This window comes from Sciurus carolinensis, chromosome 14 (assembly GCF_902686445.1).
Source record: "Sciurus carolinensis chromosome 14, mSciCar1.2, whole genome shotgun sequence".
Lineage (NCBI taxonomy): Eukaryota > Metazoa > Chordata > Mammalia > Rodentia > Sciuridae > Sciurus > Sciurus carolinensis.
The window spans coordinates 13,847,140-13,864,376 of NC_062226.1; the positions used below are offsets into that span (position 1 = coordinate 13,847,140).

At 43.1% G+C, this 17,237-nt stretch overlaps 1 protein-coding gene across 2 annotated transcripts in view; it reads left to right on the forward strand.

Annotated features, from left to right (window-relative positions):
* LOC124964350 (complement C5) overlaps positions 1 to 17,237 on the forward strand; it is a 99,127-nt gene that overhangs the window by 66,529 nt on the left and 15,361 nt on the right. For both annotated transcript variants that reach the window (XM_047524469.1, XM_047524470.1), the window contains 9 exons: positions 886 to 1,057; positions 3,862 to 4,067; positions 6,473 to 6,625; positions 9,071 to 9,133; positions 10,359 to 10,440; positions 11,473 to 11,530; positions 15,435 to 15,537; positions 15,905 to 15,979; positions 16,097 to 16,202. In XM_047524469.1, coding sequence (XP_047380425.1) covers positions 886 to 1,057; positions 3,862 to 4,067; positions 6,473 to 6,625; positions 9,071 to 9,133; positions 10,359 to 10,440; positions 11,473 to 11,530; positions 15,435 to 15,537; positions 15,905 to 15,979; positions 16,097 to 16,202 — 1,018 coding nt within the window. The remainder of the gene's footprint in view (positions 1 to 885; positions 1,058 to 3,861; positions 4,068 to 6,472; positions 6,626 to 9,070; positions 9,134 to 10,358; positions 10,441 to 11,472; positions 11,531 to 15,434; positions 15,538 to 15,904; positions 15,980 to 16,096; positions 16,203 to 17,237) is intronic.

Sequence of the window (17,237 nt, forward strand, 5' to 3'; positions counted from 1 at the left end):
ATTTAGGCCACACAGGCACAGGTCTGCTCCTTTGGGTGGTGCTGTTTTGCTTGCTTGGAAGTTGAGGGGAGTAAAGAGGATCCTCCTAAGTGAACCAACATAGAAGCCTCCAGATGCTAATGGAGATGTTATCTTGGGGTGGGAAGAGCTAGATCCTGGAGCTAAGGTTAAATACTTCTCTCTGCACAGCAGAGTCAATCCAGGACACAGAGCTGAGATGGAAAAACCCAAGGGGATTTGCAGAACCTGAACCAAAACACTTCCAGTTGTTTAATAAGCATTTGCAGTTACACCAGGTAACCAGGTGCCTAAGGACCAGTTGGCACCCGGGCCACGCGAGTGAGAAGAGCGTGGGCGAGAGAGGAGGAGCAGGCGGACGGCAGCCGCATGCTTCAGGCTCTCCCCGACCGCGCATTGTGGACACAATACTCCTCTAGTGGTCTCCACCCAAAGTGACAGAAACCTTCTCCCAGGAATTCATAGGACCAGAAACTCTTTGGCAACGGGGCTCTATTTTCCTGCTGTTCGTAGTTTTGAGTGTAATTACTTTTGAACACATGCACCGTCTCCCCTGTGCTGAAAGGGAAGGGGGAACGTTCTGTCTGTGCTTGGCACTTCTCTCCAGAGGCCAGGACAGACATTGCTAAGGGACAAACTCTAAAAGGAAAGTGGGAGTTAGAGGTGAGAAGCCTGACCCGATGTGGACGACCAGGTTTCTTCTCAGCCATGCTCTTCCCCTTCTCTCAGAAGGGCTTGTGTTGCTGACACACTGTCCGTGTCCGCCGAGTGTGGTCCTCCCACCCTCATTTCCCCTGCCCGGGACCGTGCCACCCGAGAGCCATGCTTGACCAAGCAAACTTGGGTTTCTTCTGCTCTTGTTTCCAGAAAATCAACACAGCCCTAAATAAAGCTGACTCCTTCCTGCATGAAAACGCCCTCCCGCCCCGGAACACCTTTACTCTGGCCATCGTGGCCTATGCTCTTTCGCTGGGAGATAAAATGCACCCACGGTTCCGGTTAATTGTTTCGGCCTTAAAGAGGGAAGCTTTGGTTAAAGGTGAGACTCATTCTGCACGGTTATTCAGCAAGTGTTTACTAAGCACATGGAGTCTGCTAACACGGGGAAGCAGGTGACCGTGAGGTTGAGCAAGGCAACAAGGAACAAGACATCATACGTCGATGTGACAATGTTGTTACTCATTTATTTATTCACTCATGCAGTAAATATGTATTCATTCCTTTATTCAAAAACGGTGTGTTGAGTGTCCTATGGGAACTTTCTGTGTGCCAGGCACTGTTCTAGGCTCTGGGAATAAAGAAACAAATAAAACCGACCCCAAAGGGGAAAAAAATCTACCCCTTATGAAGCTCACGTTCCACAGGGAGAGAAAGCATGATACGAAAGTGAAACTGCCAACAGGTTGTGGTAGCTGATATGAAGAAAAATAAAGCAGGAAAAGAAGTTAAGAGCAGGGAAAGGTTGGGATGCTAGGGAAGATGCTTCAGCTTAAGCCTCACAGAGAAGACAGTGCAGCTGCGTGTGACTGACAGCCGCCTGCGTTCTGAGAGATGCATTGGCAGTGGGTCTCTCCATTGTGGGAACACCGTGGAGTGTGTTTACACAATCCTGGAAGGCAGGCCTGGTACACACCCAGACCCTGTGGTACATGCCCCTGTATAAGCAGCCCAGTGTTGACTGAAACGTCATCATACAGTCCCGTATGTGACTGTGTGTGAGTGAAGACCTGAAAGGAGGTGAGGAAGAGAGCCCTGTGGTGCTACAAGGGTGTTTCTGGTGGAGACACAGCCAGCCCCGAGGCACAAATGCCCCGAGGCACGAGCATGCCTGGTGCTCCAAGAATAGCAGGAGGCCAGTGTGACCATGGAGAGGTTGAGATGAGGAACAGGAAGTGAGGTCAGGGAAGGAGAGGATAAGGGAGTGAGGGAAGCTTATGTAACACACTGGAGGCCATTCCAGGAACTCTTCAGGGTTCTGTATGTGTTATGCAATGATTAAGGCACTTACTTGCCTTAGTCCAGTTTCTGTTGCTGTAACAGAATGGGAGAGACCAGTCAATTTATAGTGGAGAAAGGTTTATTTGGGCTTACAGTTCTGGAAGTCCAAGAGCATGGTGCCGCCCCCCGTTCAGCTTCTGATGAAGCCCTGTGGAGGAAAGCAGATGGGTGAGTAGGCACATGGCGGAAAGAGAAAAGGGGACTGAACTCCAGGGGTAGCTCTCCCATTCCCATGAGAAAAGGCATTGATCCCCTCATGAGGACCCGCCCCCATCCAGACGCTGCCCATTAGGCTCCATCTCCCATCCCTGCTGCACCATGAGTTTGGGGAGGACAAGCCATAGGTAAACTGAGCAGCACCCCAGCCTGTGCTCCTCTCCTCAAGGCACACGCCCTGCTTCAGGGCAGCCTCCCTCCAGAGCAAGAGGTGTCTGTGTCTCATCACCTCAAAGCGCTGGAGGGACAGAGGGCACCCCAGATCTTTAACTTCCACTTGGAGTGAGAAGGGACGCCCTGGGAGGACTTGGAGCAAAGGAGCGCTCGGCCTGGCCTCTATTCTTCCAGGAAGCAGAGGTCGCCCGCATGGTTGGGTACCCTCGAGGCTGCTGCTGGTGGGGGGGTCTCTAAAGTGGATGAAACGTAAACAGGTTTACGGCCTACAAAGCTTCGCTCTGTCATCATGTAAAAATGACTAAGTGTTATCACGTACCTCCAAGCCTCTTGTAAGATACTTCAAAAATCACCCAAAAGCAATTTATGCTTTTATTTTAATTTTAATTTAATTTTAGTTTAGTTTAGTTTTGCATTTTATGATATGGATCTTAAAATCATAGAATTTAAGAACTAGAAGAAAACTTAATAATTCAAATAATGTTCAAGCTGGAAGTTTCTTTCAGAACCTAAACTAAATCTTTCCTTTCAAATGTAGCAAATGTGAGTCTCTGAGTGGGATGGGAAAGTCTCTTGCCCAAGATCCTGAAAATAATGCAATTAATGAATCATAAACAGACACATGGAATTTTTTACTAACCTTCAAGAATGATTTCAAAATATACTGTTGTTTAAAAAAATAATAATTTGTTCCAAAAAGGATTTAAGGTGACTGGGTTACTCAACTAAAGCATTAATATATATAATAATATTAATATACATATATTTATATATATGCATATATATGTGTATATATATACATATATATAAAGAGAGAAAGAGAGTTTAGAATCTATGTTATGAAAAGCGCTGCATATATGAAACGGTCTTTGGTACTTTAAATTGGGAGAAGATAATAAAAGATCTAATAAGGATGTGGGTGGGATCTAATAATTCCCAGGATGTGAATTCTTTTCTTCAGTGAGAAAGGATCTCCAATTTACTTCGTAGTGTCAATAATAGTAGTAATCTCTTACATATGCATGGAGTTTTCTGGTTTACAAATACTTTTGCATCTAGAATCTCATTTGAGTTTCGCTGCAGGGAAGAAAGTATTATCTACATGAAGTATTAGGAGACTGAGTTCCACCAGACCAAGGGAACTTGCCCGAGTTGACAGAAGTTAGTCCTAGAGGAGAGACTGGCACCTGGGTCTGTTCATCTCCAGCTTATTGCACTTTCCACTCCACTGAAGCACCTTGCAGTGGTACATGTGGCCTTTCCATGTTGACCTTTTAAATAAAGACAAGTAGCTGTTTTAATGGATCTCATTTGTATTGGTCCCTTGAGGAATTTCTTCATATAAAGAAAATAAATAACTTATACACATGAGAAGGCCATAATATATACTCACTACTAAAGTGGCATCAAAGTCAGTTTTTGATCATATTAATAAATGTGATGTATTGATACCAGGTAATCCACCCATTTACCGCTTTTGGAAAGACAGCCTCCAGCGCACAGGCAGCTCCACGCCTAACGCTGGTACAGCGGGGATGGTGGAAACCACCGCCTACGCCTTGCTCACCAGTCTCAGCTTGAAAGACATGAACTATGTCAACCCAATCATCAAATGGCTAGCGGAGGAGCAGAGGTTCGGAGGCGGCTTCTACTCCACCCAGGTAGTATTTCTGTGGCTTCTTTGACCCTCCTGTAGACATTTTTATTGTTTCCCACACCCACATGCCCCCTTACTCTGGTCTCCATGCTTTGCCCACCAAATGAGCACGTTATAGTTAAAAATGAATGTTCAGAAGTGAAGGCCCTAGAGCCATCTGCATTGATAGCCTTCCCCTGTGGAGAGGGAAGGGAGCTGGGGGTTCCCGCAGGGAGTTAGTGGCAGATAACTCAGGACTCGGGTCTCCTGACTCAGCCCAGGGCTTCCTTTCTGATCTTAGACACCATGAAAGACTGGTAAGGTTATTAACAAGTACATCATGTCTTAGGTAACATGTAGTGGTTACCATGTAGACAAAGGTACTGATGTCCCTGTCCCTGCAGAAAACAACTAAAAAGTGAAACACTCACGGTTATATGTTTACCTACCTATCAATCATTTGACTCTGCATAGCTTATGTTCTATTATGTGGTTGTATAAAATACAGTCATGTGCCACACACTAGCATTTCAGTCAGGGATAGACCACAGATACAACAGTGGTTCCATGGAGCACTGAAGAATTCCTGTTCCCCAGTGACCTGTGCTTATCATAATGCTAAAGTGTGACTCACGACTCACCTGCCTGTGGTGGCGCTGGTGTAAACAAACCTATTGCACTACTGGCCTTAGGAGAGCATAGCACATACAGTTGTGTACTTAATACTTGATAATGATAATAAATGAGTATGGTACTGGTTTGTCTATTGATACTATATATATATATATATATATATATATATATATTTTTTTTTTTTTTTTTTTTTTTTTTTTTTGGTGCTGGGGATTACTAAACCCTAGGCCTTGAGTTTGCCAAGCACCTGCTCTACATTGACCTATGCCCCCCCACCTCTACATGCACTTCCTGTCATTATTTTAGAGTATACTTATTCTACTTACAAAAAAAAAAACTCATTGTTAAATAGTACGCCACGTATCACCTGTGAAGACCACATACATCTTGTGTTGACCACATCTCTTTATTGTTTATCAAGAGGCCACATTGAGTGATTGTCCTGAAACCTCAGTTTGTATGAGATACTCTGTGATGTTTGCACAATGATGGAATTGCCTAACAATGTATAGTCATGATGCATTTTAAGCAGAACATGACTATACATCTGTATTCAAAATTTAGCTCAAATGTTAACATTTTTCCTGTCCTCTGAATGTTTAAATAATGATGGAGCTTGTATATCTACATGTATTTATATAGATGCATGTAAATATACAGTACGGAGTTCCTCCAGGATTAATCTAGTGATCATCTTATGGGTTTTGTCTTTCCTGTAGGCTTAGCAGGAAAAAATGCCCTACTGATTAGCACTGGCTTCCATGGGCACAGGCAGAAGAGCTGTGTACTTAACATCTCGGATCTAGCCACATTTCTTCATCTTATAGATGAGGAAGATGATGTCCAAAATGATAAAATTTATTCCTTCAACAAATACTTCTTGAGTAGCTATCATATTTACCTACTAAATGGAATATATGTTATGTAAGTCAGTTTTTTGCTGCTGGAACGGAATACCACAGACAAGGCAATTTATACTGAACAGAAGGGTATTAGCTCATGGTTTGGGAGGCTGGGAAGCAGAAGATTAAGGAGCCAGTGTCTGGCAGGGGCCTTCTTGCTGCACCATCCCATGAAGGAAGGGCAAAGAAAGGTTAAGAGAAGGAAAGAGAGAGAACAATCACACACGAAAGAGCGTCAAATTCATACTTTTATAAGGGACAAAAATGGCATTACTCCATTAGTGAGGACAGTTGCCCTATGACCCAGAAATTTCCCATTAGAATCCGTCTCCCAAAATTGCCACACTGGGGAATTAGATTTCCATTCTGAACCCGAGGGACACAATCAAACCATAGTGGATACCAAGAAAGATTCAGTACCCACTTTCACCATGAATCGAGGCCACTAACTATAAATAGAAGTATCGTAAATTGAGATGGGTGCTACACAGGGAAGAAGGGGCACATTAACACAGGGAATATTAGGAAGGGAGATTTTTTTTTGTCCTTGTGGGGACAGTATTTAAACGAGACCTAAATACTAGAGAGAGAGATTCTCACAGGGTCAGGGGGATTCTGCAGAGTGACTTGCCTGAGGTTCCGTGGGCAGAATTCATAGAGCACCCAGGTCTGAGGCCACGCGTACTTTCTGTCGCTGCTAACAGCAGCATCCTTGTTGAGGAGGAGAGACCTCCCTTCCACCTCCACAATGGGGACCTTCACCTAGGGTCTCGCTTGGGCGCTAGAGTCCTGCCTCCAACGACAATGATGCCTGGCACCTCGTAAGGAAGGGCATTTGTCAGCGGAGGGATACGAATAAGCTCAACGTGTTTCGTGCCTTGCTGTTTGTTGATAGGATACAATCAATGCCATCGAGGGCCTGACAGAATATTCACTCCTGGTTAAACAACTCCACTTGAATATGGACATCAATGTCTCCTACAAGAACAAAGGTAACTTCCACCATTACAAGGTGACCGAGAAGAATTTCCTTGGAAGGCCAGTAGAGGTAAATAAAGAATTTTTTCATAATATTTCATGATTGGATAAGACCACCAAAATCATCTGACCCGCCCTCACTGAACAAATGTATTTATGCACCATTTAAACATCTGCTGAGTGCCTGCTGTGCCCTAAGTAGGGGTGCCTGCTATAACTTGAGTGCTGGGGACTCCAAAGTAAAACCCGAAGCTGTGTACTGGGGAGAGACAGTCATTTAAGCAGTGACAATTAAGAACCTCCATAGGTACGTGGGCGTTCCAAGGGGGGCCTCCTGATCCAGGCTGAAAGGTGGGGGCATTGTCTAAGTTGTCCCAATGTGTGGGTCAGGTCTGGAGCAATCAGAGTGAGATAGCCAGGCAAAGAAAGGGAGGAACATTCCTTTGTATGGGTGCCTCACACACAAAGGTACAGTTGTGCAGTGGGAAAGAAGACCTGTCTGGGAGACTCCTGGTGGTTTCTGTGGCCTCCATCCTATACCAGACTGTAGCCAAGTAGGAATTGGCTGTGGGTTCCCAAACTCCTTGCCTCATGTCCTTTGCTACTGACAGTTTTTAAAAGTGAAAACTTGAACGACTTATGAAAATTTCCCAAAGAAAAGGACGTGCTGGGGAAAGTGGGTTCTGTATTACTATTAGCAGTCACTATGCAGCTGCAAATATTTATTTTTCTGATTATTATGCTTGTATTATTAGGCATATTTAAAGATACAGATAATTGGGATAGTCCTCACTGTCTACATCCTCCACAATTCCATACTTGTGAAAAGTATTAAATAGGCATGAAAAATAAAAATAAAATTAACACAAAAATTGCAAACCAGTGGCCCATAATTTTAAAAAGATATGGATATGGATACCGATCTATGTCAACATTTAAAGATCCAGAGACATCAAATACAAATCTGATTATCAACTTCCCTTAAAAAATCAAAAGATCCATGATAGGGCTCTAGGCGTTGATTGGCATGCCATTTTTAATTTGCTGCAATCTCCACTAGTCAATGACATATGAATTTATGTCCACACTAGCTTCCCTGGGCCTCTGCAGGCATTTGCTCTTGTGGTCCTTGGTTTGGGAATGTGTCACTGCCCCTGGGAGCATTCAGTTATTGGTTTTTGTTTTATTTTGTTTGTTGTTTTGTTTTTGTAGAACTGGGGCCTCACTCTTACCAGACAAGCGTTCTACCACTGAGCCATCCCCACCCCACCCAAACCTACCCCACCCCAGAGCATTTAGAATTCACCGGATTCACTTTCTGAGTCCAAGTTCTAATGAGGAGCTATTGGCTTGAGGATCCTAGTGGCTTGTTTGAGGTAGCTGGAAGCACTTTTCTCCCTCAGAGAAAGGAGTCTGTTGTCATCTTAAAATACTTTAAACCTCAGCCCAGAATCCTGCTTCCATGTGAAACCTGGTCTGTTACTATCTAGTTTGGAATTCTCTACACTCTGCATTTCTTTAAACATGTTACATGAAATGAAAGAATGTTAGATGGTTCAATTAAGTATGGAAACTTTAAGTGAAACGAGTTCTTTAGTACAGGATTCTCCTATTCTTTAATATGTATGTGAGCAACTGGGGTGGTGTAGGTGGGGCCGGGTGCACAGCATTTCCCAAACTTATTTGTCTGAAGAGACCTTTTCTCTAGCTTTCCGGTAAATGTTGCAAGATTCTGACAGGTAGAATAGGAAAGTCAGTCGATTATCTAGGCTTGCTAACGTTCAGGGGAAGGATGACCAACTTTAATGTACCCTGGATCCCTCTTACACTAGTGTGCTAAGAACAGGGAGGGGAGACTGCAGGCTGACACCTCAGCATGACCTCTCCCAGGCTTCCCACAAATCAGGGAGCACTGGAATTTCTCTGGAGAGGAGAAGTACTTAATGGAGTTCATGTCTTCACTTTGCTCCTAGTGGGCTGGGAAGAAAGGCAACAGCAGCAATGGATTTAGGAGGCTTGGCTGGGCTGCCAGGGGGTTGAACAAACAAGGCCAGCAACTCGTGGGGGAAGATGAACCATCAAGAGGTGCAAGAGGGGTGCACAGGGGAAGGTGGGAGAGGACCTAGGACATTCTGCACCCACTTCAGAGTTATGTGTCTCCATGCTAATGAAAGTAGTCTCCGCTGGCACATAGGATACCCACTCCTGAACTAGAAACGTAGTTGGCTGGCAAAAAGAAACAAAGACCCAGGTTTACTACAATCATCTGTAAACAGTAGTGCAACCAAAAGTGACCTCTGACATGAGTGAGCTCTCATTAGGAGAGTGCGGGCATCTTAACTACGCCTGGGAGCGAAGGGGAAGCTCCAGCAACTTTGTGCCAACTATAGTCATAGGTCTTCTCCACTGATTCTCACCAGAGCTCTGAGAGGAGGCTGGCGGGTGTCAGTCATATCTTGTCATTAATTCTGTCCTCTCTCCCTATTGAATAATAAAAAGCGTGCTTTCTTTCCAGGTGCCTCTCAATGATGACCTTGTCATCAGTACAGGATATAGCAATGGCCTGGCTACGGTACACGTAAGTATGTACCTGAAAGCCAGTAGGGAACTCTGTCTCTATTCTACTAGGTAACAGAAAAGTTAAGGACTTTGCCACAAAGTCACAGAAATCTGAACTTAGATAACCATGGCCATAGTAGGATTCAGAGAATTTTCTAATTCTTCCTAGCTATCTTAACAGCTGTTCATACAATTTAGTTTTGATAATGACTATGTTAATCCTTGTATGCCTACCTTCTGTATATTTGTGGAAATTATATAAACCTAATTATACACAACTATGCACTGCATAATGACTTTGCTGTCAACCCTGGGACTACATAGACAATGGTCTCATAAGATTATACCACCTAGTGATGTCATAGCTGCCTAGCTTTTGCAAGTAAACTCTACGATGATCACACAACACCAAAACTGCCTAGTGACTCCTTTCTCAGAACATATCCCCAGGGTTATGTGGTGCATGACTATGTATAGGTCTATAATTTTTTGGCTATATATGAGTACATTGTACATCACGTATGGATATGTATGTTTTCTTTTGTTAGCTATGTAGTCACATCTTGTTTATCCAGCATGTTTAGGGATTGAAGGATTATACATCAAGGATTAAGTTTCTTTTATTTTAACAATTCTGTGGCTACAAGTTTTTCTAATTTCTTTACATATGTCTGTGTAGTCTTAAACCGTGTGTTCTGAGCTGAATTTAACGATCTATTGGTGGTTTTAATTATGTTCTTGTCTTTAATCCCTTTACTCCTTCAAGCTTTGTTTATAAGATTGCATGAGGAGGGGTAGCCCACTTTTCTGCCCTTCTGGTCGCTCTCACTGTACCTACTTCTGGCAACTCCCTCACCCATCCAAACACCGCTGTGTTGCTTGTCTTGATGGTGTGTGGGCTGGTGTAAAACCACACTTCCCAGTCTTGTAGGGTCATGTGTAAAATTAATGTGTACAAGCTCAGGGATGAGGCCCTTGGGAATTTTCTATAGTGTAAGGTGCTCAGAGAGAGTCTGCGTGGCCAAAGGTCATTTTTCACTTATGTTGGGCTTCCCAGCTATGTTTCAGGTTTGGAGTTTGCTGAAAGTTCAGCTGCCAGGAAGGAAGTTGTTAGTATAAACCATTCATACCGGATTCTGAAAGCGAAACTTCAAGCTTCCCGTTTTCAGCAGCAGTACTGCCATGATACCTTTTTCATTTTCCTGTTTTAAATAGAATTTTCTTGTTTCCATGTCTTAATGTAGGTAAAAACTATAGTTCACAAAACCAGTACCTCTGAGGAAGTTTGCAGCTTTTATTTGAAAATTGATACCCAGGACGTTGAAGGTAAAACAGAATGACTTACCTGTGATTTTGGCTAAACACAAAGAATGCCAAAGAGAAAGTTTCCCTGGTTAGAAAAAAATGTACTCACCCAAAAAACAAAATTTCTTAATCTAATTCCTAAGCAGGTTAATATCCAAGGAAACATTACTGCAATTATAATAACTGTAATTCTTAATAACTGTTGGAAACTAAATGATTTAATGACTAACCTAAGTGTATTCACTATTGATGAAGAAGTTGTTTTGATCATGTTACTTTTAAAGATTGTAATTAGTTGTAAAGCTGCAGAAAGGTCTAATTCCTTTGATTTTCTGTTAATTCTGTGTCAGCATTTCATTCAGGACCTTGAATTCTCTTGTAACCCTGTTATTTTCCATCCCTAGCTTTTCTGCTGGATTCCAAGAGGTCCAGCAAATGCATAGTCCTCTGCCTCCATCTTTATCTTGTTCTTCTCTTCAATACTCGAAGTCGTTCTCCTCACCTTCCTCCTCCTCCTCCTCCCTCTCCTCCTCTTTCTCCTCTTCTTCTCCCTCCTCCTCCTTTTCTTATGTGCCTTTCTTTTTTTTTGACCTGTGGTCCTCCCATGCCTCTGCTAGTTGGACCTCACTCCCCTGTCCTAAAGCATGTCCACTTGCACACTCCAGACCATTTCCTCTGACTTTTGCCCCAGGGTCAAGGTGCTTGCTGCTGCCTCTGCCCTGAAAGCTTCCATTCGGGCTCAGAGGCCTATTCCTACAACTTTCTTGCAACTACTGCAAATGCAGGCATCGGCTCTTCCTCCTTCCAAATCTCCAAAACACATTGCCAATATATACTTACCTTAAATGATATCTTCCTTCAATTATAAGTTCTTTGAGAACAGAGAGCAGTTCTAATGACTTAAAGATTTCCTAGTATTGCCATAGCCATGAATTTCCATTAAAATCACCAAAAGTGCCAACCTCCAAATGACAAATCCTTTGAAGTGTGTTCAGAGACTTGATCAAAACAGTTTGCTTCGTATTTGCTCATTTGTTCCTTTGTGTGTGCTAGCGTCCGGCTACAGTGGCTTCGGTGACTCGGGATACAAGCGCATTGTAGCATGTGCCAGGTGAGCCATTTCCACAGAGTGGAGTGTGGAGTTCAAGGGTCTCACTTTTATCATAGTATTATTCCTTTGTATCTCTTAAGATGTCCAGAAGATACAAAGTTGTTCATTTTTATTTAAGTTCTAAATATAACATGTGTTCTTCTATAACTGCTTATTATAGAGAAGAACTTGGGTTCTGCTCACATATAGTTTTCTCCCCTATTTTTGTTTAAACCATATGACTTTTTCCATCTTTGATGTGTTAGGAAAAGAAAATACAAAAGACCCTCCCATTAGCACCTCCTGCCCTCTTAGAAAAATCATGTTCACTCAACAAAATCCCTGGCCACTATCTGCCCGCAGTTCTCAACTCAGGCTGCTCATTGAAATCAGAAGTTTCAGAAATGACCAAAGCTCAGACCTCGCCCCAGAGGCCATTCTAATGAAGCCAAGGTTGAGAATCATCTATGTTAAACCATCTGTGACTGAACCCGGAGGCCTGGATTGGCTACTTCATTAGCTTCCTATTGCTGTTAAGTAACAATTTGCTACCAACTTCATGACAATTCAGATTTATTCTCCTGTACGTCTAGAGATCAAAAATCCTAGAATCAAGGAGTAGGCAGGGCTGTGTTTCAACTGGAGGCTCTAGAAAAGATTCTGTTTCTTTGCGTCTTCCAGATTCTAGGGGCTGCCTTGTGCCTTGGCTTGTGGCCTCTTCCTCCAGCTTCAACACAGCATCAGAGCTTTTCCTGTTGCCCTTCCTGACTCTGGTGCCTGCTTTCCTCGTCACTTCTCTGACTCTTCTGCTTCTTTTCCTTTAAAAGATCCATGATTCTATTGTACCCACCCAGAAAATCCCAGATATCTCCCTACCTCAGATCCTTAATTCAATCACATCTGTCAACTCCCTTTTGCCACATAAACTAACATAATTTCAGGTTTGAGGGATTAGGATATGGAGCTTGGGAGCCATTAGTCTCTTACCAAGTCACCATCCTCAAATGTTTGTGAACATTTCAAAACACGCTGGTTTTGAAAATATGCATGTGTTTTTGCTTCACAAAGAGTGCATCAGTTAGTGGTAGAGTCAGGCGAGAACCCAAGCTCCTTCCCTCTCCTCTTGAGGCCCCTGTCCTGTTCTGTCACATCCTTAACTCTTCATATTGTCATACACAGTGGCATGTGTGGAAGGCTTTCTGCTGTTTTTACTTGTAATCACGTATGTTGCCAAAGCCCTCACTGTGGACGACTTAGACATTCAGTGGGGCTGTGTAACAGATTAGAGCGCAAGAGGACTTTGGGGATGATGTGGAGATAGGCTGATTTTAGAAATAGACTAAGACCCAACGATGTAATGTAAGCTGCCACCTTCTCACAGTTAGATGCAGAGCCAGGTGCTCAACTCCCTGACCCCTGACACCCAATTCGGTATCTAAACCAACTCTGTCCATCAGTGTAATCTGAGACCACTGATCCCAAGAAAGCAACTGTTTCCCACTGCCCGCCTCCCAGCTCTTCACGCCACTCTTGCTATTCCCTCGCTCCCTAGTCCTCTTCTTTCCTTGGCAGCGTTCCTTCCTTCCAGTATTCTGTGCTTCCTGCCTTGGCCAGTTCTCTCTCTGTTCTCTCTTGACAGAGACAGCATATTTCTATGAAAGGCAGTTTCCTTCCTCCTAACTGCCCATGCCTCATCTTGGGTACCTGTCGACTTAGGAGACACAATCATAGTTATCTTTAAGTCCGTCGCCATTGTCATAGGGAGGTGTGAGCAAACTTCTGGGCAGAGTCAGAATCAGTGTGCGGGACTCCCTAGGGAGGCTTCTAGAGTCGGCACCAGGCCAGGCTCTTGGTGACGGAGTGGCACACCTGCGAGCCGCCTCTACCCATGTGCACTCAAGTGACCTTCGGCAAATCAGCTCACTTCTCCACCGTTTTGTAAAGCAAGATCCACTGGACAGTCTTATGTTAACATTTCTGCCAGTTCCAAACGTCCACAACTCTGCTACAGATCAAAAGGCTCTTATTTAAAAATTCATTCATTCGTCTTCATTGATCGGAAGCCTAATTTCACATGGTCAATGTACAAAAGAAAGTAAAAGTGTCATATTGAATATCTCTCTTTCCGTTTGTACATGTTGGAGACTGAATATTCAAAAAAGGTGGGTGGAATATGTTTTTGGCTCTGTGATACAGAAGTTAGGTTGGGTCAATTCCAAAAGTAACTGTGTAATCCTTATTCATGTAAGAAATTCTTTGCCTTCAAATATTCTCTCTCCTGATTTAAAAAAAAAAGCCAGCACACAGTCTCTGTGTTCAGAGGGTCTCTTTCGTGCATTTAGCTTTTTACAGCCTCTCTGTTGTATTCATAAGAAAAGGAGACGGAAAAAAGAGGATTTCATTTCTCTCACAACAAAATGCCTTGGGGAAGATTGGTTTTGGCAGCAGGCAAAGGGCTTCCTGAAAGGAGGATTTCTGTTCCGTGGTTGAAACAGTCTCCATGGCAACCAGTCATCAAGGCTCCAGCGACCTTTTCATGGACACCCTCCACCCCGGGGGCCCTTTTCCATCCTGTCCTGGAGTATTTGCATCTGTGAGCCAGAGTTCTCTGCCTCTACCCATCCAATTAGGGTGTCACAGTACATTCAAAGAAGTCTTATATTCTCTTCTAAATGGTTCCTTTGGTGGAGAATGGGGTTACATTTGTATGAGTCAGAGATTTTCTAATCCTTTTTTATTACTGGGGTAAATAGTCTACCTAAAACTTCTGATAGAGGTGTTTTGTGAGTGCTCTGTTATGTGTGGTTGAGGAAAAGAGGTGCCTGACCCCTCACCGACTCAAAGTCTCCTGCCTCACTACCACTCATTCCTTTGGGTGAGATCAGTTCATCCTCCCCGCACCTTTTGAAACTGTCTTCTTGGTTTCTTCTGCTCTTCCCAGCTCCAGCCTCCAGGACACGGCTGCCTCCGAGGCATCTTGTGTGGAGGCTGGAACCTGGAGGTCAGCTCTCTGCTGGGGCCCTGCCTCTGCCCCTGCCTGTCCCTCTTTTCAATCCTCTGACTGCCCTTAATGGTAGTGCCGAGCCTCTGCCACTCAGCCAAAGCCTCAGAATCATAAAGACAAACGTAAAACTTGAGTTTATGCTTCTTCACAAATCATTTTGCAAATAAGAAAATGAGCTTAGAAAGGGGAAATGATTTCTGGAAATCTCTCAGCGGAACTGGGGTAAAGCCAGGTTTCCTGTTTCTCCCTCTCCGTGTTCTTTTCTCTCTTACCAAAACCAAAAACAAACAAACAAAAAACCCAAACACCTCCGGCTCCATTTTCACCTTTTTCCTTAATTTCCCCCTAGCATGATTCTCAGAAAGGGACGATCCTTGAGGTCCACTTTTTTAAATCAACCTTTTGAGGGAATGTTTAAGAACTGAGTAAAGCATGGGAAAGAGAAGAGATAATCAAGTGTAATCTCACCCTCCAGAGAAAGTAGCTGCTAACATTTAAGTGTATTTTCTTCCAATCTGTTCCTAGACTTGCTTATGGAGTCTTCTTCAATAATACAACTAGTTTTCAACTTCAAATGTACCCAATTAAAAAGAACTAGAGTGAGAATCGAGAAACCTGGATTCTAATGAACTAGCCATGTAACCTTGGCTGGGTGAGCATCTCACGCTGATCCTCAGTTTCTCCAGTTAGTTCTCTTGGAGTGATGCCTTCTGCGCTCCAGAATAGGGTGTACTGAGATTACTGGACAAATCAAGGAAACAGAAGAGATGAGTCAAAGACCTCTTGAAACTCTAAAATTCAGAAACTCTAACTCATGTAATGGAGAGGAATAGATAAATGGAGACCCAAATTCAAAATCTAGAGCATGGAGTCCTTTATTAAAGCATCTTATTCTAATTCCTAATCTCTTATTCATCTTAGTTACAAGTCCAGCAGGGAGGAATCATCATCCGGGTCCTCCCATGCAGTGATGGACATCTCTTTGCCTACTGGAATCGGTGCAAACCAAGAGGATTTACAAGCGGTAAGTGTTTTCTTGTAACGGTTGCTGTGAATGCTTGGATTTCTTTTCTGCATTATTTTTGTAGGCACATTTGTCTTTTCATTCTCATATGCCACTTTTATGTAATCACCCCAATTTTTCTTTCCAAAGCAGCAATCTACCTACATTTTGATTTACACAAGTGAAACCAGGACCTATACTAGCATGGTCCAAAAAGTGTGAGTGCTTGTGCTAACATGTTCAGGCTTTTTCAAGAGGAGAAAACTGCACTTGAACTTCTTTAAATAGTGAATCACATGCCTGTGGTTTAACATCCCATCACCAAATGAATGCAATGAAACAAAAAGATGATGAAATGAAATGTAAGCTTTGCTCTTTCCTTCCTTAGTTTGTGGAAGGGGTAGATCAACTACTGACTGACTACCAGATCAAAGATGGACATGTCATCCTGCAACTGAATTCGGTAAGGTCCACCTCCTGCAATATTCCCCTTACTACTGCTATTCAAAATTCATAGACTAAGCTATTATGAATGTCTTCTCTTTCATAATTTCCTTAAATCCTTGAATTTATCAAACAGATTCCCTCCAATGAGTTCCTTTGTGTCCGATTCCGGATATTTGAACTTTTCCAAGTTGGTTTTCTGAATCCTGCCACTTTTACAGTGTATGAATATCACAGACCAGGTAATCAACTCTACTCTAAAATTTCTTCAGAAGACTACTTGATAGTCTTCACTTAACCAATAGAAACCCACTAGAGATCTATGCAACTTATATATGGCCTCTCTTAGAACCCACTTCATAAAAGTCCCAATCAGAACATTCAAACTACTGCATACAAGTTTCTTATTAATCTACTATATACAAACCGCTTCATGACATTGAGAAAATCACTTCATGTCTCAGTTCTCACTTTCCTTGTTTTTAAAATAACTGAATCAGGGCTGTAGCTCAGTGGCAGAGCACTTGCCTTGCACACAGGAGGCACTGGGTTTGATCCTCTGCACCACATAAAAATAAATAAAATAAAGTTATTATGTCCATCTACAATTGTAGGGAGCCATCCATGGCTTGTATGAGAGCCAAGCTTGGTTGAGCTGTTAGACAGGAGGATCTGTCCTCAGGAACTGCCTGAGTCATGTGGTTATCCTGCATTGCTTCACCTCTGAAATTCAAATACAAGCACTGGCTGTGGGAGTGACCCGCTACAGTAAAATAACTTGCTTAACTCCACCCCCCATCCTGTTTTTCTCAAAGAAGCTCCTACCGGTCCCCTTTTGATCTATACCACTATAAATAAAGCAAGCGTGGGCTCCTTCCTTTGTTAGAGCCAGACCCTTCTGGACAGCTCAATAGGTCATGCCCCTGCTCTTAAGATAATTCTGTCTTCTGTTGTTATTTCTGATAAATAAATTTCATAGCTTTTATTTCCAGCCAGCCCATCCCTCCTACAGGAACCCTTTCCCTCGCCCCACATGGAACGTGAGGCGAGATACAACTAAAAATATATTTTTTAAAGAACTGAATTATATTGCCTAAACTTAAAATTCTTTGCCTCAAGTTTATCTGTGGTGTTCGCTGCCAGTATTCATTGTATCACTCCTTTTTAGAGAAGCCCACTTACCCTTCTATTTCTTTGACCCTCCCAGAACAATTTCTACCCTGTCTTCCCGTTACAATTTGCAGATAGCTCTGTTACAGCACTTGCCACATGGCATT